The 24,135-nt window shown below is 49.8% G+C and overlaps 1 protein-coding gene across 5 annotated transcripts in view; it reads left to right on the top strand.

Annotated features, from left to right (window-relative positions):
* Positions 1 to 24,135, top strand: part of folr (folate receptor) — a 55,334-nt gene that overhangs the window by 26,634 nt on the left and 4,565 nt on the right. For all 5 annotated transcript variants that reach the window (XM_072477476.1, XM_072477477.1, XM_072477478.1 and 2 more), the window contains 3 exons: positions 8,371 to 8,497; positions 13,077 to 13,265; positions 23,518 to 23,653. In XM_072477476.1, the coding sequence (XP_072333577.1) occupies positions 8,375 to 8,497; positions 13,077 to 13,265; positions 23,518 to 23,653 (448 nt within the window). In that variant the 5' untranslated portion in view covers positions 8,371 to 8,374. The remainder of the gene's footprint in view (positions 1 to 8,370; positions 8,498 to 13,076; positions 13,266 to 23,517; positions 23,654 to 24,135) is intronic.

Genomic DNA, 24,135 nt, shown 5'->3' with positions numbered 1-24,135 from the left:
CCGTGTTGTACCTGTCCTGGGAGTGTTTGATGGGGACAGTGTAGAGGGAGCTTTACTCTGCATCTAACCCCGTGCTGTACCTGTCCTGGGAGTGTTTGATGGGGACAGTGTAGAGGGAGCTTTACTCTGTATCTAACCCCGTGCTGTACCTGTCCTGGGAGTATTTGATGGGGACAGTGTAGAGGGAGCTTTACTCTGTATCTAGCCCCATGCTGTACCTGTCCTGGGAGTGTTTGATGGGGACAGTGTAGAGGGAGCTTTACTCTGTATCTAACCCCGTGCTGTACCTGTCCTGGGAGTGTTTGATGGGGACAGTGTAGAAGGAGCTTTACTCTGTATCTAACCCCATGCTGTACCTGTCCTGGGAGTGTTTGATGGGGACAGTGTAGAGGGAGCTTTACTCTGTATCTAACCCCGTGCTGTACCTGTCCTGTGAGTGTTTGATGGGGACAGTGTAGAGGGAGCTTTACTCTGTATCTAACCCCGTGCTGTACCTGTCCTGGGAGTGTTTGATGGGGACAGTGTAGAGGGAGCTTTACTCTGTATCTAACCCCATGCTGTACCTGTCCTGGGAGTGTTTGATGGGGACAGTGTAGAGGGAGCTTTACTCTGTATCTAACCCCGTGCTGTACCTGTCCTGTGAGTGTTTGATTGGGAAAGTGTAGAGGGAGCTTTACTCTGTATCTAACCCCGTGTTGTACCTGTCCTGGGAGTGTTTGATGGGGACAGTGTAGAGGGAGCTTTACTCTGCATCTAACCCCGTGCTGTACCTGTCCTGGGAGTGTTTGATGGGGACAGTGTAGAGGGAGCTTTACTCTGTATCTAACCCCGTGCTGTACCTGTCCTGGGAGTATTTGATGGGGACAGTGTAGAGGGAGCTTTACTCTGTATCTAGCCCCATGCTGTACCTGTCCTGGGAGTGTTTGATGGGGACAGTGTAGAGGGAGCTTTACTCTGTATCTAACCCCGTGCTGTACCTGTCCTGTGAGTGTTTGATGGGGACAGTGTAGAGGGAGCTTTACTCTGTATCTAACCCCGTGCTGTACCTGTCCTGGGAGTATTTGATGGGGACAGTGTAGAGGGAGCTTTACTCTGTATCTAGCCCCATGCTGTACCTGTCCTGGGAGTGTTTGATGGGGACAGTGTAGAGGGAGCTTTACTCTGTATCTAGCCCCATGCTGTACTCTATATTGTTTGTTCTAATTTGGAGGTGTTTTCCGACAATTGATGGACGTCAATCGTGGGAAAAGTGATGAGTTCCTGGTGTACAAATTCCAGGAGAGATAGCATTGGGATTGTTGTTAGTTTCTTTCTCTTTGCTTACAAAGATTGTCTGGAACACTGCTGGCTGACGCTCAAAAGTCTGGCCTCTGGCCAAGGTCTTTGCTGAGTGGTTGGAACACAGAGCAGCTAGCGATCTTGGCTTTACACTCACACTGGTTTTGTCTGGTCTTTCAATCAACAATGGAACGATTAAAAGAAAAACAATGATATCATCTCATGGAGTGAAGAATGCAGGGTCATGAAAACTGATAACTGAAGGTCTGTCGGGGAGTGGAAAGGTCACCACGGGGTCACCAAGGAAAATGGAGGCTGGAGCACCAGGGGAGGCCGCATTGCTTACGGCTGAAGAAATAACTAAGGTGATGGCTGCGGGATTCGAAAGACGGTTTACAAAATACATGGAAACAATGAGGAAGGGGATGAGAGAGGTTTTGAGTGTGTTGGTGGAGGAAGCGATTTCCCCGGTGACGAAGGCGGTGGCGAGCGCAGTGGCGGAGGTGCGAGAGCAAGGGGTGGCGCTGAAGGAAGTGAGGGAGACATTATTGCAGCACGGTGATCAACTTACCTCGATGGGGAAGGAGATGCGGAAGGTGATGGACATTAACAAGGATCTGCGAGGAAAAATGCAAGACCTGGAAAACCGATCCAGGCGACAGAATTTGAGGATTGTGGGGCTGCCCGAAGGAGCTGATGGACCGAGACCGACTGAGTATTTTGCTGCCATGCTGGCGAAACTATTGGGGGAGGATCCTTCCCGATATGAACTGGATCGGGCTCATCGGTCGTGGAGGCCTGTACCAATGGCGAGTGAGCCGCCAAGGGCAGTGACTCTGTGCTTCCACAGGTACAGTGTGAAGGAGAAGGTCCTGAGCTGGGCCAAGCAGAAGCGGGTGGTGCAGTGGGCTGGAGCTGGTATACGTGTATACCAGGACTTTACGGTGGAGCTGGCTAAGAGGCGGGCTGCCTTCAACCGGGTGAAGAGGGCACTGTACATTAGCAAGGTGCAGTGCGGCATTGTATCTCCAGCGAAGCTGAGGGTGACTTACAAGCTCAGGGACTTTTATTTTGGAACGGCGGAAGCAGCGGAGGAGTTTGCGAAAGCAGAAGGACTGCGGCAGAACTGAGAAATTGAGGAATGGCCATGTGCCGATGTGACCTCATGACTGTATTTCTTTTTTGTTTCACTGTGTGTGGGTGTATGGGCTAAAGGAGCCAATGTTGTATATATTTGGACAAGGGAAGTGATGGGATTTTCAATCAAAATGAGGACTCTTTGGGGTGTAGGTGGATATGCGGGGTGTGTGTGCTGAAAGGGGCTTTCTGGGCTTTCTAGGGCCGGGAAAGGGACCCGGGCGGGGGCCTCCACGCTGGCCGGTTTAAGCCGGCCAGTGAAGTGGGGGAGGGGCTGCGGCCATCGGAGCCTAGCAGAACCGGGTCCGAGTGGACGGGAGGAGTTAGAGACTGGGGGGTTGGGCGGGGGCGGGGGGGGGGGGGCGGGGTGTACAACTCTTGGGTATCATGTGCGGCACTCTTTCAGAGGTTGGATGGCGTTGAGTGTAGGGGTGGGTGGGGGGGCGGGGGGGGGGGGGAGATTCAATAGGTCAAAGGTGACCATGGGTGGTCCCGGACTCCTTTTTCTTTTTCTCCTTTGTTTTCTGTTGCCACCGTGGGAGGGTTTGTTTTATTGGATGCATATATTGACAGGTGGGCCGTTGTTTGGGGTGGTGGGAGGATGGGATCGTTGTTATTGTTAAGGGGATTGATTTTGTATTTGTTACCATTTACTGTCTGTGGGTGGGGTGTAAACTTTGAAGGAAAATGTGAAAATGGAGAATAAAAACATTTTTTTAAAAAAGTATCTATCCAGCATTATCCCACCCTCTCACATTTGGTCCGGTTGCCCTGTAGGTTACATTGTTAAGTGCATGTTCCAAGTAGTTTTTAAAGATGAGGTCAGGGTTTCTGTCTTTCCCAGCCTTTCAGCCAATGGGTTTCATGTCTTCCCCAGCCCCTGGGTGAAAAGTATCGCCTTTCTGAACACCTCATCCCGTTGCCAAGTACTTTAATTCTCTGCCTCTGATTATTTACCTCCCTGCTAACAGAGAAAAAGCCCGTGCTTATCCACACTATCCAGACCCCTCATTGAAACGGCCCCAGCCTATCCAATCACTCCTCAAAATTAAAATTTCAATTCCTGGGAACATGTTAATAAATCTATCCCTATGGTGTAATTCCCTCCTTCCTGCAAACCCCCGTGAAACATGCTTACATGCGAATTAGGAGCAACAGTAGGCCCCTCGGGCCTGCTACCCCATTCGATAGATCGCGACTGATCTGCTTGCAACCTCACCCCCACATTCCTTTCGATCCCCAATAACCTTTCACCCCCTTGTTAACCTTTCACCCCCTTCTTCGTCAAGAATCTATCTCGCTCTGCCTTAAAAATATTCAAATACTTCCACTGCCTTTTGATGAAGAGAGTTCTGGAGACTCATTACCCCCTGAGGAGAAAATATTCCTCCTTCTGCGTCTTAAATGGGCGGCCCCTTATTTCGAAACAGCGACCCCCAGTTCTACAGTCTCCCACAAGAGGAATCCTCTTCCTCACATCCACTCTGGCGATAGATCCATTGAATCCCTGCAGTGCAGAAGGAGGCTATTCGGCCCATTGGGTCTGCACCGACCCTCTGAAAGAGCACCCTATCTAGGCCCACTCCCCACCCTAACCCCCATCCTATCCCCATAATCCCACCTAACCTGCACCTCCTTGGACTGTGTGAGGAAACCGGAGCACCCGGAGGAAACACGTGCAGGCGCGGCGAGAATGTGCAAACTCCACACAGTCACCCAAGGCCAGAATCAAACCCAGGTCCTGCTGCTGTGAGGCAGCGGTGCTAACCACTGTGTCACCGTGCCGTTTTCTATCCATGTCAATATGTTAACCCCTACATCATGAGATTTATTTTACGCCATGACCTTTGACACGGCACTTTATCAAGTGCCTCCTGGAAATCTAAGTACCGTACATCCGCCCTTTCCCCTTTATCCATAGCACACGGCATGGTGGGACAGTGGTTCGCACTGCTACCTCAACGCCAGGTTCAATTCCGGCCTTGGGTAACTGTGTGGAGTTTGCCGTCCCACAATTCAAAGATGTGCAGGTTAGGTGGGGTTACGGGGATGGGCTGAAATGCCTCCGTCTGCACTGTAGGGATTCTATGGTTCTACATGACTCCTTCACAAAAAGACTCCAACAGATTGGTTCAACACTATTTCCCTTTCACAAAACCATGTGGTCTCTGCCTGATTGTGTTGAATTTTTCCAAGTGCCCTACTATAACATCTTAATTAATGCCTTCAAACATTTTCCCTGTGACAGATGTTAGGCTAACTGGCCTACATTAATACTTTCTGTCTCCCTCCCTTTTGAAAAAAGGAGTTAACATTTGCTATTTTCCAATCTAATGGAACCTTCTCCGAATCTAGATTATAAACTCAACACATCAGCTATCTCATTGTCCACTTCTTTTAGGACCTTGGGGTGCAGTCCATCTGGACCAGGGGATTTGTCAGCTCACAGACCCAACAATTTGCTCGTTATCACTTCCTTGGTTATTGTCATTTTCCCGAGTTCCTCCCTCTCTCCCTTCCATTTCCTGAATTACAGTTATTTCTGGCATGTTACTTAGTGAAGACGGATGCAAAATTCCTGTTCAATTCATCTGCCATAGTAACAGCCTCCCCGAACAGGCGCCGGAATGTGGCGACTAGTGGCTTTTCACAGTAACTTGATTTGAAGCCTACTTGTGACTAAGTGATTTTCATAATTACCATTACCAATTCCTCAGGTGCACTTTCTATCGGGCCAATGCTCATTTTGTTAACTTCCTTATTTAAATATCTATAGAAACTCTTATTACCCATGTTTATATTACTGGCTAGCTTTGTCTCGAAATCTAATTTTCCCTCTTATTAATCTTTTTGTCATTCTTTAATATTCTTTATATTCTTTCCTGCCTTCTGACCTGCCACATGTCTTGGTTAAATACTGACTTTAACGTTTTTAGTTAACCGTGGGTGACAGGACCTCCCCTCGGAATTTTTCTATCTCATCAGAATGCACCTAATCTGAGTATTCTGAAATGTCTTTTAAATATCTGCCACTGAATCTCTGTTGATCCATCCCTTAAGCATATTTGTCTGTTAACTTTAGACAGCTCCGCTTTCATGCCCTCGCAATTGTCCTTATTTACGTTTAAATTACGTTTGACTCCTTCAAACTGAATGTAAAATTCAATTATATTATGATCGCTGCTACCTAAAGGCACCTTCACTGCGATCAATTAATCCTATCTCGTTGCACAGTACCATGTCTAGTATAGCCTGCTCCCGGATTGGGTGCGGAATGTACTGTTCTCAGAAACTATCCCGAAAACATTCTATGAAATCTGACGGCCAGAAATGGAATCTTGTGGCTAGGTCTACAGGGCCCCCAGAGGTTCTGGGGAGTGGCAGTCACTGTCAATTCCCACTCCCTCTCCGTTTTACTTGCCGAGACTGGAGCTGCATATCGCTCGACTGGACCTCTGACCCCGGGCTGCTGGGAAATGTGCGGCGTAGCTGCTCCTGGAGTCCCTTCAGGTGTCAGGGGGAGCGAAGCCACCCCCCCTTTAAAAAAATTTTTTTTTTTACAGCACTCGCTTCCATAAACCAGCTAATTGGCCAATAGGTGGGGGAGGGGGGTTGGAGGTTGAGGGGTGGGCTGAGACGGGGGTGGGGAGGTATTCGGAAGAAGGGTGGGGGTTGGTAGGGTGGTTGGGTTGGGGGGAGGGGGCCGATGGGGAGGTAGGGTGGGGGCTAGACAGGAGGGTCCGAGGGGGCACGTTGAGGTGCAAGTGTGGATTTGGGGGTCATGGTGTTTTATACAGTTCTCACTTAATCTCCCTGCCCTTGTATTCTATGCTTCGGCTAATAAAGGACAGAATCCCATATGCCTTAATTTACCGGCCTTAATTTCATGGACCTATGAACAGTCATTCCAAGGTCCCTCTGTTCCTCTACATTTACCAGTATTCTATCATTTATTGTGGATCCCTGTACCTTGTTTGACCTCCCCATAACCACTATCTCACATGTCTCCAGATTAAATTCCATTTGCCATTTTCTGTCCTCTTGACAGACCCTTCCAAATATTCCTGCAGCTACCTTCCTCAGCATTGACCAGCCAATTCTTGTGTCATTTGGGGGCTCCTTAATTATGCCCCTTATATTTAAAGCTCAATCATTGATGAATATGCCCCGAAAGGAAGGGGACCAGTCTGAGCCCTGTGGGAGCCCCGCTCTCATCCCACCCCCCCCCCCGCAGTCACCCCGTTGGCCGTCACCCTTTGCTTCCAGCCACTCAGCTCATTTTGCATCCAACTTGTCACTTTTGATTGGATCTCACAGGGCTTTGCTTTCATGACCAATTAGCCACGTGGGACCTTATCAAAAGCCGTGTTGGAATTCATCCAGACCCCACCAAATGTGCCTCCCTCCTAGGATCATCAATCCTCCTTGCACCTCTTAGAAAAATCGATCAAATTAGTCCGAGCCCATCTTTCCTTAGCGAATCCAGCCGCCTGTCCTTGGTTAGTCCCTGTCTTTCAACAGTGGTTAGCACTGCTGCCTCACAGCATCGGAGGCCAGGGTTTAATTCCGACCCAGGGTGGGGTGGTGGTGGTGGTGGGGGGTGGGGGCAACGAGGGGGGGGTGGTGGGCGGGCGGCAACGGCAACAGGGTATCAACGAAATGTCCACAGGAGAATAGACAACAAATAATCAACAGCACAATCAGAAGGGAGTGATCTCCAGGATTATTGAAGAACCCGGGGATAATGGCAGATCAAAAGACTTGATTACCTTCAAATGCTCGCATTCAAAGCATTGTCTGGCATCTTTGACTTTGTCTATATATATATATATATATGTTTCTGGAACCTACCTCTTCATTCACCTGAGGAAGGAGCAGCGCTCCGAAAGCTAGTGATTTGAAACAAACCTGTTGGACTTTAACCTGGTGTTGTAAGACCCAAGGAGGGTAGAGGACAGTTAAAATACTGATCTGTTGTGGTCTAATTGAATGGTGGAATAAGCTAGAATGATCAGAAATCTCTGGAGAGAGAAAGCGTGTGAAATGTGTCGGGTCGCAGAGTTTTACAGCAGAGAAAGAGGCCCTTCAGCCCATTGTGTCCGGGCCGGCCATCAAGCACCTATCCCAATCCCATTTTCCAGCACTTGGCTCGTGGCCTTTGGACAAGGTTGGAACTATAACCCTATTGGGGAATTCCTCCTGCTGTTCACCCGGTCTCATTCTGTTATTTTTCTCTTTGCTGGCTCGGAACTTGCTTATTCATCTCTAACGCCTTCCAGTTCTAATAAAAGGCCATTGAGTGGAAATGTGAAATCCAATTCTCTCTCCAACGTCTGAACCTAATTTGCACCCAGGTCTGTTTGCATGGCCTGTTCTTGCTGCACCTACATTGGCTCCCAGTCTGGCTGTACCGCATTGAAAATTCTCCTCCTCCTGCCCAAATCCCCCAATGGCCTCACCTCCTCTGGTCCCACCCCCACTCCCTATCTCCGTCACCTCCTTCAGTCCCGCCACACTCCGAGACCTCCGCGCCCCTCTGATTCCGGCCTCTCGGGCATTCCTGATCGTAATCGCTCCACCATTGGCGGCCATGCCTCCGGTTACCTGGGCTCCGAGCTCTGCATTTATCTCCCTCCTAAATCATTCCGCCTCTCTGGCTCTTAAGGCACTCCTTAAAATGGGCCTCTGACCAAACTTTTGGTAACCTGTCCCTAATGTCTCCTTATGTGGCTCTGTGTCAAATCTAGTTTGCCCCCGCGAAGCCCCTTGGGGTGCTGTGCTCGGTTAAAAGTGCTGAATCAATAGAGGGTGTTGGTGCTGCCCTGCCAGCTGAGTGTTTCCAGCACGTTCCGTGTTTCAGGATTCCAGCGTCTGCAGTGTTTGCTCTTATTTCGGCGATTACGATCAATGCTGCTGTTTTCAGAAACTCACTTGCTGGCTCTTATTTCTGTGCAGAAAGATGCTGCTGCTGGTTCTGGGACTGACCCTCACCGTGACAGCAGCCAAGGATATCCTCAACATCTGCATGGACGGGAAACACCACAAAACGCAGCCGGGATTCGAGGGGAAACTCTACAAACAGGTAACGGGGAGGCACGAGGGTAGGCCCGGCATGCGCTGCCCCCCCAAACCACCACCACCACCTTGAGTTACATTTGAGTTGCGCCCAGTCCATGGCTCAGTTACAGTGCTGTGGGATTAGAAGGTGTGCAAGAGCAGCAGTGTGGGGAGACACAGCTCGCTTTTATGCTATTGCTGCAGCAACAACAACTTGCATTTATATGGAACCCTTTTCACACACGGCCACGTGAGGAGCTGTTCGGACAGGTCACCCAAACTGCGTTAAGGGGCATCTGAAAGTAGAGGAGAGGGAGGCAGAGAGGTTTACGGAGGGATTTGCCGAGCTTTTTGGCGCTCAGACAACCGAAGGCCCAGCCATCAGCGGTGGAGTGATTAAAATGGGGCGGCGGAGCACTGTGATTGTGCCGGTTTGAGGTTGTGGCTGGAGGAGATTACGGAGATGGGGAAGCAGAGAGGACGTGGAGAGGTTTAAGGCATTCCTGGATCACGTGCCAATATGTCGGCATCCTCCCTGGCATAGCCACGGCTACGTCTTCCTAGTGGCCGTTGTTTGTGTGAGCATTGGAGGGCAGGTTGACTGTGAAAGGCTTCGCTTGACTCCAAACTTGACTCCACATCTGCGCTTAATGGTTTATAATGACCGAAACCAGACCAACTGCTAATTTTCTTGTTATATCGAAACAGGTAGAGCCATTCAGCACCCCCCTATCCCAAAGTTGGTTCTGCTCAATTCAACCATGGCTGGTGTGTATCTTAACTCCATCTACCCAACATGTTTCAGAATTTACAGTGCAGAAGGAGACCATTCGGCCCATCGAATCGGCACCGGTCCTTGGAAAGAGCACCCTACTTAAACCCACGCCTCCACGCTATCTCTATCCGTAACCCAAAAGACGCGCTGTTAGGTGAATTGGACATTCTGAATTCTCCCTCTGTGTACCCGAACAGGTGCCGGAATGTGGCGACTAGGGGCTTTTCACAGTAACTTCATTGCAGTGTTAATGTAAGCCTACTTGTGACAGTAATAAAGATTATTATTATTAGCCTAGTAACGCCACCTAGCCTCTTGGACACTAAGGGGCAATTGGGCAGCATGTTAGAACGGTTGCTTCACAGTGCCAGGGTCCCAGGTTCGATTCCCCACTGGGTCACTGTCTGTGCGGAGTCTGCACGTTCTCCCTGTGTCTGCGTGAGTTTCCTCCGGATGCTCCGGTTTCCTCCCACAAGTCCCGAAAGACGAGCTGTTGGGTAATTTGGACATTCTGAATTCTCCCTCCGTGTACCTGAACAGGCGCCGGAATGTGACGACTAGGGGCTTTTCCCAGTAACTTCATACTTGTGACAATAAAAGATGACTATTATTATATTAGTCTTACATTAACACTGCAATGAAGTTACTCTGGAAAGCCCCTACTCGCCACATTCCGGCGCCTGTTCGGATAAGCTGGTACGGGAATTGAACCTGCGCTGCTGCATTACAAAGAACAAAGAAATGTACAGCACAGGAACAGGCCCTTCGGCCCTCCAAGCCCGTGCCGACCATGCTGCCCGACTAAACTACGATCTTCTACACAAAGAACAAAGAAATGTACATTACAAGACAGGTGTCTAGCCCACTGAGGTAAACCTGCGCTACTTGTGACAGTAAAAATTATTATAAATTAATCATGGCCAAACCACCAAATCTGCCCATCTTTGGACTCTGGGAGAAAACCAGAGTACCCAATTCATTTTTTTTCCAATTAAGGGACAATTTAGCGTGGCCAATCCACCTACCCTGTACAGCTTTTGGGTTGTGGGGGTGAGACCCACGCAGACAAGGGGAGAACGTGCAAACTCCCCACGGACAGTGACCCAGAGCCGGGATCGAACCCAGGTCCTTGGCGCCGTGAGGCAGCAGTGCTAACCACTGCGCCACCGTGCCGCCCTGGAAATCTGCCTTCCCCACATGGTCTGGCTTACTCTAGACCCACAGTAGTGAGGTCACTGCCCTCACAATTGGTGAAGGGCAACGAATGCTGGCATTGCCAGTGGTGCCCACACCCCATAAAGTTATTAAAATTATGGTAGATTCCTTATTACGGAAACAGGCCACCTCCTACTTCACCTCGCCCCGCAATCCTGCCCCCTGCCCAGGAATGCGAACGTTGCACCTTTTCCGCGTTCCCCTCTTAATCTGGACTTGGCCCCCGTGTTGTCAGTAGATGTGATTTTAACAAGCTGATTAGGAAGACCTTGGCATCAGCATATTACCTTTTATAATACGGCAAAGTTAACTTACTTTCTTCGGCTTTTGCAATTTGACTGTAACGATACTACGTCAAGACCAGTAAATGCCTGTAGATTGAGTTGACCTTGATGTTGCTCGGATCTTCATATCTGGGACTGTGGTTAATACTGAACTAGCAGGGGGAGTGCACCATTCTCACTGATGCAATGCTCTTTTGCAGTATGTTTCCTTATCCTCCTGGCTTTTCACTCCAGTTTTAACTGGTGTTCTCTCGCACATTGTGGCCCCCTCACTGCCTCAGAAGCTGCTGATTTTGCGTAAAGTTTGCTGAAGGAGCAAAACCCCAGGTTTCACTTGGTTGACCTCCTCCCATCTCGGTCAGTTCACAGTGCATTTAGAGTACCCAATTATTTTTTTCGCAATTAAGGGGCAATTTAGCGTGGCCAATTCACCCAACCTGCAAACCTTTTTGGGTTGTGGGGGTGAGGCCCACGCAAACGTGGGGAGAATGTGCAAACTCCACACGGACAGTGACCCAGAGCCGGGATCGAACCCGGGTCCTCAGTGCCACGAGGCAGCGGTGCTAGCCACTGGGCCGCGGTCCCGCCCTAACCAGAGAGGTTTCTCATCTGATTTGGAAGATGGCACCTCTGGCAGTGCAGCACTCTCTTGGTACTGCACTGGCAGTGTCAGCCTGAAATTATAGAGCTCCATTCTCTGACTTGAACACTTCCGATGTTGACAGATGGAGTGCCTGTGGGAACATTTACAAGTACAGTTACATCTTGATAGGACCCCAAGACCATAAGAAATAGGAACAGGAGGAGGTAATTCAGCCCTTGAAAAAGTGAAAATCGCTTATTGTCACAAGTAGGCTTCAAATGAAGTTACTGTTAAAAGCCCCTAGTCGCCACATTCCGGCGCCTGTTCGGGGAGGCTGTTACGGGAAGGCTTCGAGCCTTCCATGCCATTCAATAAGATCTTGGCTGATCTAACAAAGAACAAAGAAATGTACAGCACAGGAACAGGCCCTTCAGCCCTCCAAGCCCCTGCCGACCATGCTGCCCGACTAAACTACAATCTTCTACACTTCCTGGGTCCGTATCCCTCTATTCCCATCCTATTCATGTATTTGTCAAGATGCCCCTTAAATGTCACTATCGTCCCTGCTTACACCACCTCCTCCGGCAGCGAGTTCCAGGCACCCACTACCCTCTGGGTAAAAAACCTTGCCTCGTACATCTACTCTAAACCTTGCCCCCCTCACCTTAAACCTATGCCCCCTAGCAATTGACCCCTCTACCCCGGGGAAAAGCCTCTGACTATCCACTCTGTCTATGCCCCTCATAATTTTGTAGACCTCGATTAGGTCGCCCCTCAACCTCCGTCGTTCCAGTGAGGACAAACCGAGTTTATTCAACCGCTCCTCACAGCTAATGCCCTCCAGACCAGGCAACGTTCTGGTAAATCTCTTCTGCACCCTCTCTAAAGCCTCCACATCCTTCTGGTAGTGTGGCGACCAGAATTGAACACTTATACTCCAAGTGTTGCCAAGCTCACTTATCTCCATAACCCTGAATTCTCCTATTGATTAAAAACCTCTCAATCTCAGCCTTGGAAATGTTCAAGGACTCTGCCTGTACAGCCTCCTGAGGTAAAGAATTCCAAAGATTCACCACTCATTGTGAGAAGGAATTCTTCCTCAAATCCATCTTAAATGAGCACCTACTTATCCTGCGACTACACCCCCTGATCCGACTCTCCCATGAGTGGAAACACCCTCCCAACATTTACCCTGTCCAACACAATACCTTTCGATCATATCACCTCTCATTCATCTGAACTCCAAGAAGTACAGACCCAACCTGTTTAATCTGTCCTCAAATGGCAGTCCCTCCATGCCCGAGGTCATCCGAGTAAACCTCCTCTGTAACTGTCTCCAGCGGTCAGCACTGTTGCTTCACAGCTCCAGGGTCCCAGGTTCGATTCCCGGCTTGGGTCACTGTCTGTGCGGAGTCTGCACGTTCTCCCCGTGTCGCCGTGGGTTGCCTCCGGGTGCTCCGGTTTCCTCCCACAAGTCCCGAAAGACGTGCTTGTTAGGTAAATTGGACATTCTGAATTCTCCCTCTGTGTACCTGAACAGGCGCCGGAATGTGGCGACTAGGGGATTTTCACAGTAACGTCATTGCAGTGTTAATGTAAGCCGACTTGTGACAAATATTATTATAGTTACTATAACATATCTTTCCCTAAATAAGGGAACCCAAGTGATTAAATATCTCCCTTAATTGCTTAGTGGAAACCCTGTGTACTTTAATCTTTGTTACTAACTTATCTTTTTGGTGTGCAGTGTGAACCTTGGAGACGCAATGCCTGTTGTACAGCCAATACTAGCATGGAGGCACACAATGACCAGTCCAATCTCTACAAATTCAATTGGAATCACTGTGGCACCATGACGGAAAAATGCAAGAGGCATTTTATCCAGGACACCTGCTTGTATGAATGTTCCCCCAACTTGGGCCCATGGATCGTAAAGGTGAGCAGTGTTTTCCTGAGGTGGGACGCACGTTGTTCAGACCTCAAATAAATGTGGGATTTATAGAGGGAGCTTCGACATGTGTATTTGATGGGGCAATGTAGAGGGAGCTTCACTCTGTATCTAACTCCGTGCTGTACCTGTCCTGGGAGTGTTTGATGGGGACAGTGTAGAGGGAGCTTCACTCTGTATCTAACCCCGTGCTGTACCTGTCCTGGGAATGTTTGATGGGGACAGTGTAGAGGGAGCTTTACTCAGTATCTAACCCCGTGCTGTCCCTGTCCTGGGAGTGTTTGATGGGGACAGTGTAGAGGGAGCTTCACTCTGTATCTAACTCCGTGCTGTACCTGTCCTGGGAATGTTTGATGGGGACAGTGTAGAGGGAGCTTTACTCAGTATCTAATCCCGTGCTGTCCCTGTCCTGGGAGTGTTTAATGGGGACAGTGTAGAGGGAGCTTTACTCTGTATCTAACCCCGTGCTGTACCTGTCCTGGGAGTGTTTGATGGGGACAGTGTAGAGGGAGCTTTACTCTGTATCTAACCCTGTGCTGTCCCTGTCCTGGGAGTGTTTGATGGGGACAGTGTAGAGGGAGCTTTACTCTGTATCTAACCACGTGCTGTACCTGTCCTGGGAGTGTTTGATGGGGACAGTGTAGAGGGAGCTTTACTCTGTATCTAACCCTGTGCTGTACCTGTCCTGGGAGTGTTTGATGGGGACAGTGTAGAGGGAGCTTTACTCTGTGTCTAACCCCGTGCTGTACCTGTCCTGGGAGTGTTTGATGGGGACAGTGTAGAGGGAGCTTTACTCTGTATCAAACCCCGTGCTGTACCTGTCCTGGGAGTGTTGGATGGGGACAGTGTAGAGGGAGCTTTACTCTGTATCAAACCCCGTGCTGTACCTGTCCTGGGAGTGTTTGATGGGGACAGTGTAGAGGGAGCTTTACTCTGTATCTAACCCTGTGCTGTACCTGTCCTGGGAGTGTTTGATGGGGACAGTGTAGAGGGAGCTTTACTCTGTGTCTAACCCCGTGCTGTACCTGTCCTGGGAGTGTTTGATGGGGGCAATGTAGAGGGAGCTTTACTCTGTATCTAACCCCGTGCTGGACCTGTCCTGGGAGTGTTTGATGGGGGCAGTGTAGAGGGAGCTTTACTCTGTATCTAACCCTGTGCTGTACCTGTCCTGGGAGTGTTTGATGGGGCAATGTAGAGGGAGCTTTACTCTGTATCTAACCCCGTGCTGTACCTGTCCTGGGAGTGTTTGATGGGGTCAGTGTAGAGGGAGCTTTACTCTGTATCAAACCCCGTGCTGTACCTGTCCTGGGAGTGTTTGATGGGGACAGTGTAGAGGGAGCTTTACTCTGTGTCTAACCCCGTGCTGTACCTGTCCTGGGAGTGTTTGATGGGGACAGTGTAGAGGGAGCTTTACTCTGTGTCTAACCCCGTGCTGTACCTGTCCTGGGAGTGTTTGATGGGGACAGTGTAGAGGGAGCTTTACTCTGTATCTAACCCTGTGCTGTACCTGTCCTGGGACTGTTTGATGGGGACAGTGTAGAGGCAGCTTTACTCTGTATCTAACCCCGTGCTGTACCTGTCCTGGAAGTGTTTGATGGGGACAGTGCAGAGGGAGCTTTACTCTGTATCTAACCCCGTGCTGTACCTGTCCTGGAAGTGTTTGATGGGGACAGTGCAGAGGGAGCTTTACTCTGTATCTAACCCCGTGCTGTACCTGTCCTGGGAGTGTTTGATGGGGACAGTGTAGAGGGAGCTTTACTCTGTATCTAACCCCGTGCTGTCCCTGTCCTGGGAGTGTTTGATGGGGACAGTGTAGAGGGAGCTTTACTCTGTATCTAACCCCATGCTGTACTCTATATTGTTTGTTCTAATTTGGAGGTGTTTTCCGACAATTGATGGACGTCAATCGTGGGAAAAGTGATGAGTTCCTGGTGTACAAATTCCAGGAGAGATAGCATTGGGATTGTTGTTAGTTTCTTTCTCTTTCTCTTCTAACCCCGTGCTGTACATCGAAAATAGAACATAGAACACAGAATATTACAGCGCAGTACAGGCCCTTCGGCCCTCAATGTTGTGCCGACCTGTGAAACCACTCTAAAGCCCATCTACACTATTCCCTTATTGTCCATATGTCTATCCAATGACCATTTGAATGCCCATAGTGTTGGCGAGTCCACTACTGTTGCAGGCAGGGCATTCCATGCCCTTACTACTCTCTGAGTAAAGAACCTACCTCTGACATTGCCCTATATCTATCTCCCTTCAATTTAAAGCTACGTCCCCTCGTGCTAGACATCACCATCTGAGGAAAAAGGCTCTCACTGTCCACCCTATCCAATCCTCTGATTATCTTGTATGCTTCAATTATGTCACCTCGTAACCTTCTCTCTAACGAAAACAGCCGCAAGTCCCTCAGCCTTTCCTCATAAGATCATCCCGCCATACCAGGCAACATTCTGGTAAATCTCCTCTGCACCCTTTCCAATGCTTCCACAGTCCAAAGATGTGCAGGTTAGGTGGATTGGCCATGATAAATTGCCCTTAGTGTCCAAAATTGCCCTTAGTGTTGGGTGGAGGTGTTGACCTTGGGTAGGGTGCTCTTTCCAAGAGCCGGTGCAGACTCAGTGGGCCGAATGGCCTCCTTCTGCACTGTAAATTCAATGATAATCTATGATTAATCTAGGACAAAGGTTCGGCACAACATCGTGGGCCGAAGGGCCTGTTCTGTGCTGTATCTTTCTATGTTCTATCCTTCCTATAATGCGGCGACCAGAATTGCACGCAATACTCCAAATGCGGCCGCACCAGAGTTTTGTACAGCTGCAACATGACCTCATGGCTCCGAAACTCGATCCCTCTACCAATAAAAACTAACACACCATACACCTTCTTAACAACCCCCTCAAACTGGGTGGCAACTTTCAGGGATCTATGTACATGGACACCGAGATCTCTCTGTTCATCCACACTGCCAAGAATCTTACCATTACTCAGTCATCCTGTTACTCCTTCTAAAATGAATCACCTCTCACTTTTCTGCATTAAACTCCATTTGCCACCTCTCAGCCCAGCGCTGCAGCTTATCTATGTCCCTCTGTAACCTGCCACATCCTTCCGCCCTGTCCACAACTCCACCGACTTTAGTGTCATCTGCAAATTTACTCACCCATCCTTCTACGTCCTCCTCCAGGTCATTTACAAAAATGACAAACAGCAGTGGCCCCAAAACAGATCCTTGTGGTACACCACTAGTAACTGGACTCTAGTCTGAACATTTCCCATCAACCACCACCTTTTGTCTTCTTCCAGCTAGCCAATTTCTGATCCAAACTGCTAAATCACCCTGAATCCCATGCCTCCGTATTTTCTGCAGTAGCCGACTGTGGGGAACCTTATCAAACGCTTTACTGACATCCATATTTACAGTGCAGAAGGAGGCCATTCGGCCCATCGAGTCTGCACCAGCTCTTGGAAAGAGCACCCTATCCGAGGTCCACACCTCTACCCTATCCCCATAACCCAGTAACCCCACCCAACACTAATGGCAATTTTGGACACTAAGGGCAATTTATCATGGCCAATCCACCTAACCTGCACATCTTTGGACTGTGGGGGGAAACCGGAGCACCCGAAGGAAACCCACGCACACATGGGGAGGATGTGCAGACTCCGCACAGACAGTGACCCAAGCCGGAATCGAACCTGGGACCCTGGAGCTGTGAAGCAATTGTGCTATCCACAAGGCTACCGTGCTGCCCTAGTACACCACATCAACTGCTTTACCCTCCGCCACCTGTTTGGTCACCTTCTCAAAGAACTCAATAAGGTTTGTGAGGCACAACCTACCCTTCACAAAACCGTGTTGACTATCACTAAACAAATTATTCCTTTCCAGATAATTATACATCCTATCTCTTATAAGCCTTTCCAAGATTTTGCCACAACAGAAGTAAGGCTCACTGGTCTATAGTTACCGGCGTTGTCTCTACTTCCCTTCTTGAACAAGGAACAACATTTGCTATCCTCCAGTCTTCTGGCACTATTCCTGTAGACAAAGATGACTTAAAGATCAAAGCCAAAGGCTCAGCAATCTCCTCCCTAGCTTCCCAGAGAATCCTAGGATAAATCCCATCCGGCCCAGGGGACTTATCTATTTTCACACTTTCCAGGATTGCTAACACCTCCTCCTTATGAACCTCAAGCCCTTCTCGTCTAGTAGCCTGAATCTCAGTGTTCTCCTCGACAACATTGTCTTTTTCCTGTGTGCATACTGACGAAAAATATTCATTTAGCACCTCTCCTATCTCCTTGGACTCCAAGCACAACTTCCCACTACTGTCCTTGACTGGCCCTCCTCTTACCCTAGTCATTCTTTTATTCCTGACATATCTATAGAAAGCTTTAGGGTTATCCTTGATCCTACCTGCCAAAGACTTCTCATGTCCCCTCCTGGCTCTTCTTAGCTCTCTCTTTAGGTCCTTCCTAGCTAACTTGCAACTCTCGCGCGCCCTAACTGAACCTTCATGTCTGATCTTTACATAAGCCTCCTTCTTCCTCTTGACAAGTGTTTCGACTGCTTTAGTAAACCATGGTTCCCTTGCTCGACCATTTCCTCCCTGCCTGACGGGTACATACTTATCAAGGACACGCAGTAGCTGTTCCTTGAACAAGCTCCACATTTCCATTGTGCCCACCCCCTGCAGTTTTCCTCTCCATCCAATGCATCCTAAGTCTTGCCTCATCGCATCATAATTGCCTTTCCCCCAGATATAACTCTTGCCCTGCGGTATATACCTATCCCTTTCCATCACTAAAGTAAACGTAATTGAATTGTGGTCACTATCACCAAAGTGCTCACCTACCTCCAAATCTAACACCTGTCCTGGTTCATTACCAGTACCAAATCCAATATGGCGCCTCCTCTCGTTGGCCTATCTACATACTGTGTCAGGAAACCCTCCTGTGCACATTGGACAAAAACGGACCCATCTAAAGTACTCTAACTATAGCGTTTCCAGTCAATATTTGGAAAGTTAAAGTCCCCCATAACAACTACCCTGTTGCTTTTGCTCCTATCCAGAATCATCTTTGCAATCCTTTCCTCTACATCTCTGGAACTTTTCGGAGGCCTATAGAAAACCCCTAACAGGGTGACCTCTCCTTTCCTGATTCTAATCTCAGCCCATACTACCTCAGTAGACGAGTCCTCATCAAACGTCCTTTCTGCCACCGTAATACTGTCCTTGACTAACAATGCCACCCCTCCCCCTCTTTTACCACCTTCCCTGAGCTTACTGAAATATCTAAACCCCGGCACCTGCAACAACCATTCCTGTCCCTGCTCTATCCATGTCTCCGAAATGGCCACAACATCGAAGTCCCAGGTACCAACCGATGCCGCAAGTTCACCCACCTTATTCCGGATGCTCCTGGCATTGAAGAAGACACACTTTAAACCACCTTCCTGTCTGCCGGTACAGTCCTGCAACTTTGAAACCTTACTCATGACCTCACGACTCTCAACCTCCTGTATACTGGAGTTACAATTCAGGTTCCCAAGCCCCTGCTGAACTCGTTTAAACCCTCCCGAAGAGCATTAGCAAATTTCCCCCCCAGGATATTGGTACCCCTCTGGTTCAAGTGTAGACCATCCCGTTTGTAGAGGTCCCACCGACCCCAGAATGAGCCCCAATTATCCAGAAATCTGAAACCCTCCCTCCTGCACCATCCCTGTACCCACGTGTTCAACTTCCTTCTCTCCCTATTCCTCATCTCGCTATCATGTGGCATGGGTAACAACCCAGAGATAATAACTCTGTTTGTCCTAGATCTAAGTTTCCACCCTAGCTCCCTGAATTCCTGCCTTACAACCCTATCCATTTTCCTACCTGTGTCGTTGGTACCCATGTGGACCACGACTTGGGGCTGCTCCCTCTCCCCTTAAGGATCCCGAAAACACGATACGAGACATCACGCACCCTGGCACCTGTGAGGCAACACACCAACCGCGAGTCTCTCTCGTTCCCACAGAATCTCCTATCTATCCCCCTAACTATGGAGTCTCCAATGACTAATGCTCTACTCTTCTCCCCCCCCCCCCCCCCTTTCCCTTCTGAGCAACAGGGACAGACTCTGTGCCAGAGACCTGTACCCCATGGCTTACCCCTGATAAGTCTCTTTCCCCCCCCCCCCCCCCCCCCCAACAGTATCCAAAGCGGTATACTTGTTACTGAGGGGAACGACCACAGGGGATCCCTGCACTGACTGCTTCCTCCCAGCCCCTCTCACCGTCACCCATCTATCTTTATTCTTCGGAGTAACTACATCCTTGAAGCTTCTATCTATGACCACCTCTGCCTCCCAAATGATCCGAAGTTCATCCAGTTCCAGTTCCCTAACGCGGTTTCTGAGGAGCTGGAGATGGGTGCACTTCCCACAGATGAAAACAGCAGGGACACCGTCGACGTCCCTCACCTCAAACATTCTGCAGGAGGAAGATTGCACTACCTTCCCTGCCATCCCCTCTAGATTAAAACGAAAGAAAGAGCTTCCCTGTTATTCACTCCCCTTCTCAGCAAGCACTCACTCAGCAACCTCTGCGCCCCGCACGATAACACCTGAGGGAAAATAAAAGAAAAAGTACTTACCAGTCACCAGCCAATCCCTTACCTGCAGGCTGTGATGTCACGGTTCAACTTCTTTTTACTTCTACCTGCCCTCGAGCCTTCCTCTTGATCTTTACAGCGGTTGTTTTTTTTTTTGGTCAGAGGAGGGGGAAGGGAGGGAAACACTGAAGAAGTGTTTCAGGTTTAAGTGTCACTTGACAACAGCTCCTCCACTAACCACCTTCAAGTTAGGGTGAGCACACGGACGTATGTGAATTTCCCCCCGCAACAGCCAATCAGCAGCTCCGCTCTATTGCCCTCGGCTGGATGCTTGCTGTACCTGTCCTGGGAGTGTTTGATGGGGACAGTGTAGAGGGAGCTTTACTGTGTATCTGACCCCATGCTGTACCTGCCCTGGGAGTGTTTAATGTGGACAGTGTAGAGAGAGCTTTACTCTGTATCTAACCCCGTGCTGTACCTGTCCTGGGAGTGTTTGATGGGGACAGTGTAGAGGGAGCTTCGCCCTGTATCTAACCACGTGCTGTACCTGTCCTGGGAGTGTTTTATGGGGACAGTGCAGAGGGCGCTTTACTCTGTATCTAACCCTGTGCTGTACCTGTCCTGGGAGTGTTTGATGGGGTCAGTGTAGAGGGAGCTTTACTCTGTATCTAACCCCGTGCTGTATCTGTCCTGGGTGTGTTTGATGGGGACAGTGTAGAGGGAGCTTTACTCTTATCTAACCCTGTGCTGTACCTGTCCTGGGAGTGTTTGATGGGGACAGTGTAGAGGGAGCTTCGCCCTGTATTTAACCCCGTGCTGTACCTGTCCTGGGAGTGTTGGATGGGGACAGTGTAGAGGGAGCTTTACTCTGTATCTAACCCGTGCTGTAACTATTCAGTTGGACAATGTTGTGACCGTTGGCAGTGATTTGAGATGTGACTGGATGAAGATGTGTTGAGTTTTTGTGATTTGTAACTGTTTGACTAAGGTGGATTTTTAGTTTAATTTGTGTGTCACAGATTTTGAATCAAAATGAGATTAGAGTTCGCAGATTTCAGGGACAAGCAAGTTATCCAAGAATTTGTTGGAATACCAAAGCTATTGGCCATTGGGGTATGTACTCTCACATCACTGTTTTGTGAGGTTATTGTGAGCAAGGGCACACGGACTATTGGACTATTTCTCCCATGCCTGTAATTTGCTCTCCCTGATGATCACTGTCCAGGGAGCTGTGGGCATGGGGGCACAGGGCGATCACACTAATTAACATTCCACTGGAATTGTTTAGAAAATTCTGCTACCCGGGGTCCATGGTGACAGAGAATCTGTCTCGATGCAGAACTCGATACTCCGCGCACGGGGGAAGCAGCTACCTTCTATGCCCGAGTCTCAGAAGGTGCAGGGGGTAAGTTCAGTCTGACCCTGCGGAGCATTCGGAGCAATCTGATAGCCTGTGTTCTCAACACTTCGCTGAATCGTCTGAAACACGGACGGCTTTGCAGCTGTCGAGAAAAAGAGAATTTCACAATCACTGCCTGCAGGACAATTATGGTTATGTCCTGACCACAAACCTGCCATTCGGCCCTTCGAGCCTGCTCCACCATTTGATAAGATCTGATGGTAACCTCAAATCTGCTCTGCCCCCCCCCCCCCCCAATAACCTATCACCCCCTTGCTGCATGTGGCAGCCCTCTCGAAGGCAGAGGTCCCAAGTACGTTAGATTCATCAAACAGAGCTGACTTTGTTGGCTCGGGCATGTCTGCTGGTTAGAAGGCGGTCGCTCGCCCGAGAAGCATTTGTTGGGTCCGGTAACCGAAGACCGATGACGGGTGGGAATCCCGAGGCTCCACTTGAGGTTGCGCGACATGAAGACCCTGAATATGGAGGGTCGCACCTGGGAGCCACGGGCGAATGACGGAGGAAACCGGCAACGACCTTGTGGGCTGCCGTGTGCCACCTGCGGTGCCCAGCTGTGTGAGCGGCTGGCACTTTTGGCAGGACCCCATTGACAAGATCCGTCTCCGGGCTACCAGGGAGGCAAAGGCCAGGATGTCTGCCTCCTTCGCTTCCTGCACTCCGGGATCTTCCGACACCCCAAATATCGCTAACTCCGGACGCGGCTTTACCCAAGCGTCCAAGACCTTGGACATAGCCTTTGCAAAGCCCTGCCAGAATTGTTTAAGCGCCGGGCATACCCAGAACATATGGACATGGTTTGCTGGGCTCCCTGAGCATCTCTCACACCTGTCCCCCAAAGAACTTGCCCATTCTCGCTGTCATCATGTGTGCCCCGTGGACCACCTTAAACTGAATTAGGCTAAGCCTGCCACAAGATGAGGAATTAACCCTGCCTAGGCCATCAGCCCACAGGCTCTCATCCAGCTGCTCGCCCAGCTCCTCCTCCCACTTGCCCTTCAGCTCCTCCGCCGAGACTCCCTCTGCAGTTCTTGGTACATGTCTGACACCTTACCCTCCCCTACCCAGAGGCCACCCTGTCCTGTATCCTGTGGGTGGGGTGGGGGGGGGGGGGGGGGGGGGGGGGGTAGTAGTAGTGGGAATACCACCACCTGTTTCTTCAGAAAAGCGCGGACATGGAGGTATCTAAAGGCATTCCCCGGGGGCAGACTAAATTTCTCCTCCAGCGCCTTCAGGCTAGGAAAAGTCCCAACTATAAACAGGTCCCCCATCCTTTTGATACCCGCCCTATGCCAACTTTGAAACCCTCTGTCTATCTTGCCCAGCACAAATCTATGATTATGCCGTATCGGGGTCCAGACTGAGGCCCCTTCCTCCCTCCTGTGTCTTCACCACTGACCCCAGATCCTCAGTACCGCCGTCATCACCGGGCTTGTGGTGTACCGTGCCGGCGAGAACGGCAGCGGTGCCGTTATCAGTGCCCCTAAGCTGGTGTCCACGCATGACGCCGCTTCCACGCCGCCCCCTCATCCATTCCCCATTTCCTAACCATCGCTATATTAGCCGCCCAGTAATAACTGCAGAAGTTCGGCAGCGCCAGCCCTCCTCCCCCCGGCTGCGCTCTAAGAACAGCCTTTTAACTCGCTCGGTCTTGTTTGCCCACACAAATAGCGGGGTCTTGTTTGCCCACACAAATTGCTCGGTCTTGTTTGCCCACACAAATCGCTCGGTCTTGTTTGCCCACACAAATAGCTCGGTCTTGTTTGCCCACACAAATAGCTCGGTCTTGTTTGCCCACACAAATAGCTCGGTCTTGTTTGCCCACAAATCGCTCCGTCTTGTTTGCCCACACAAATCGCTCGGTCTTGTTTGCCCACACAAATCGCTCGGTCTTGTTTGCCCACACAAATCGCTCGGTCTTGTTTGCCCACACAAATCGCTCCGTCTTGTTTGCCCACACAAATAGCTCAGGCTATTGTTGATGTACGAGGGAGTGGATGTTGGGAGCACAAAGTCTGCCTACGCGAGCTGAAATTTGGAACAGCACTACAGCAGGCCCCTGGGGACCAACACACAGATTCGGTTTCCTCCCAGTCTTGAAGTTATTTCTTTTTAGGTTGATGTTTTTTTTCTCTCTCTCTCGCTCGCTCTCTCTTTCGGCACTCTGTTTTTAAAAAAAAAAAAAGAATGACTTTTAATTTTTCTGCTTGTGTGGCAGGTGGATCAGACTTGGAGGAATGAGCGGATCATGCATGTTCCGATCTGTAAGACGGACTGTGAGGAGTGGTGGGCAGACTGTCGGGAAGATCATACCTGCAAGGTGAACTGGCACAAAGGATGGGACTGGAGCTCAGGTGAGTGTCTCTGGCCGGAAAATACCGGGGAGCAGGTAGCTGTTTGTTAGACCCGAATGAGAAAATAAAAACGGGAGGAATAGGGGCAGTACGCCAACCGGCCCTTTGAGTCTGCCCCATCATTCAGCAATGTCATGGCTGACCATCTGCATCAACAAGACTGAGACCATTGTGCTAATGGGGAAGCTCACGGCTGGGAATGAACAGCAGCAGCATAATAATAAAGCAGGAAAGAGGAAGAATGTGCATGAAGGAGTGAGTGTTTGATCAGGAAATAGTAACACATTTGACAGGATCAGATTAATAAGGGACTACGAGGAATACAGAGACAACGTTACGAAGCATATATGTGGATTTGCCTTGGTGGCGAATAAGGTTAGGGAGCTACAGGCACAAATATTCATGCGGGAAGTGTGGACGTCCTCCCCGTGTGTGCGTGGGTTTCCTCCGGGTGCTCCGGTTTCCACCCACAGCCCAAAGAT

This window comes from Scyliorhinus torazame, chromosome 15 (assembly GCF_047496885.1).
Source record: "Scyliorhinus torazame isolate Kashiwa2021f chromosome 15, sScyTor2.1, whole genome shotgun sequence".
NCBI classification, from domain to species: domain Eukaryota; kingdom Metazoa; phylum Chordata; class Chondrichthyes; order Carcharhiniformes; family Scyliorhinidae; genus Scyliorhinus; species Scyliorhinus torazame.
This window is presented reverse-complemented; position numbering and strand designations above follow the sequence as displayed.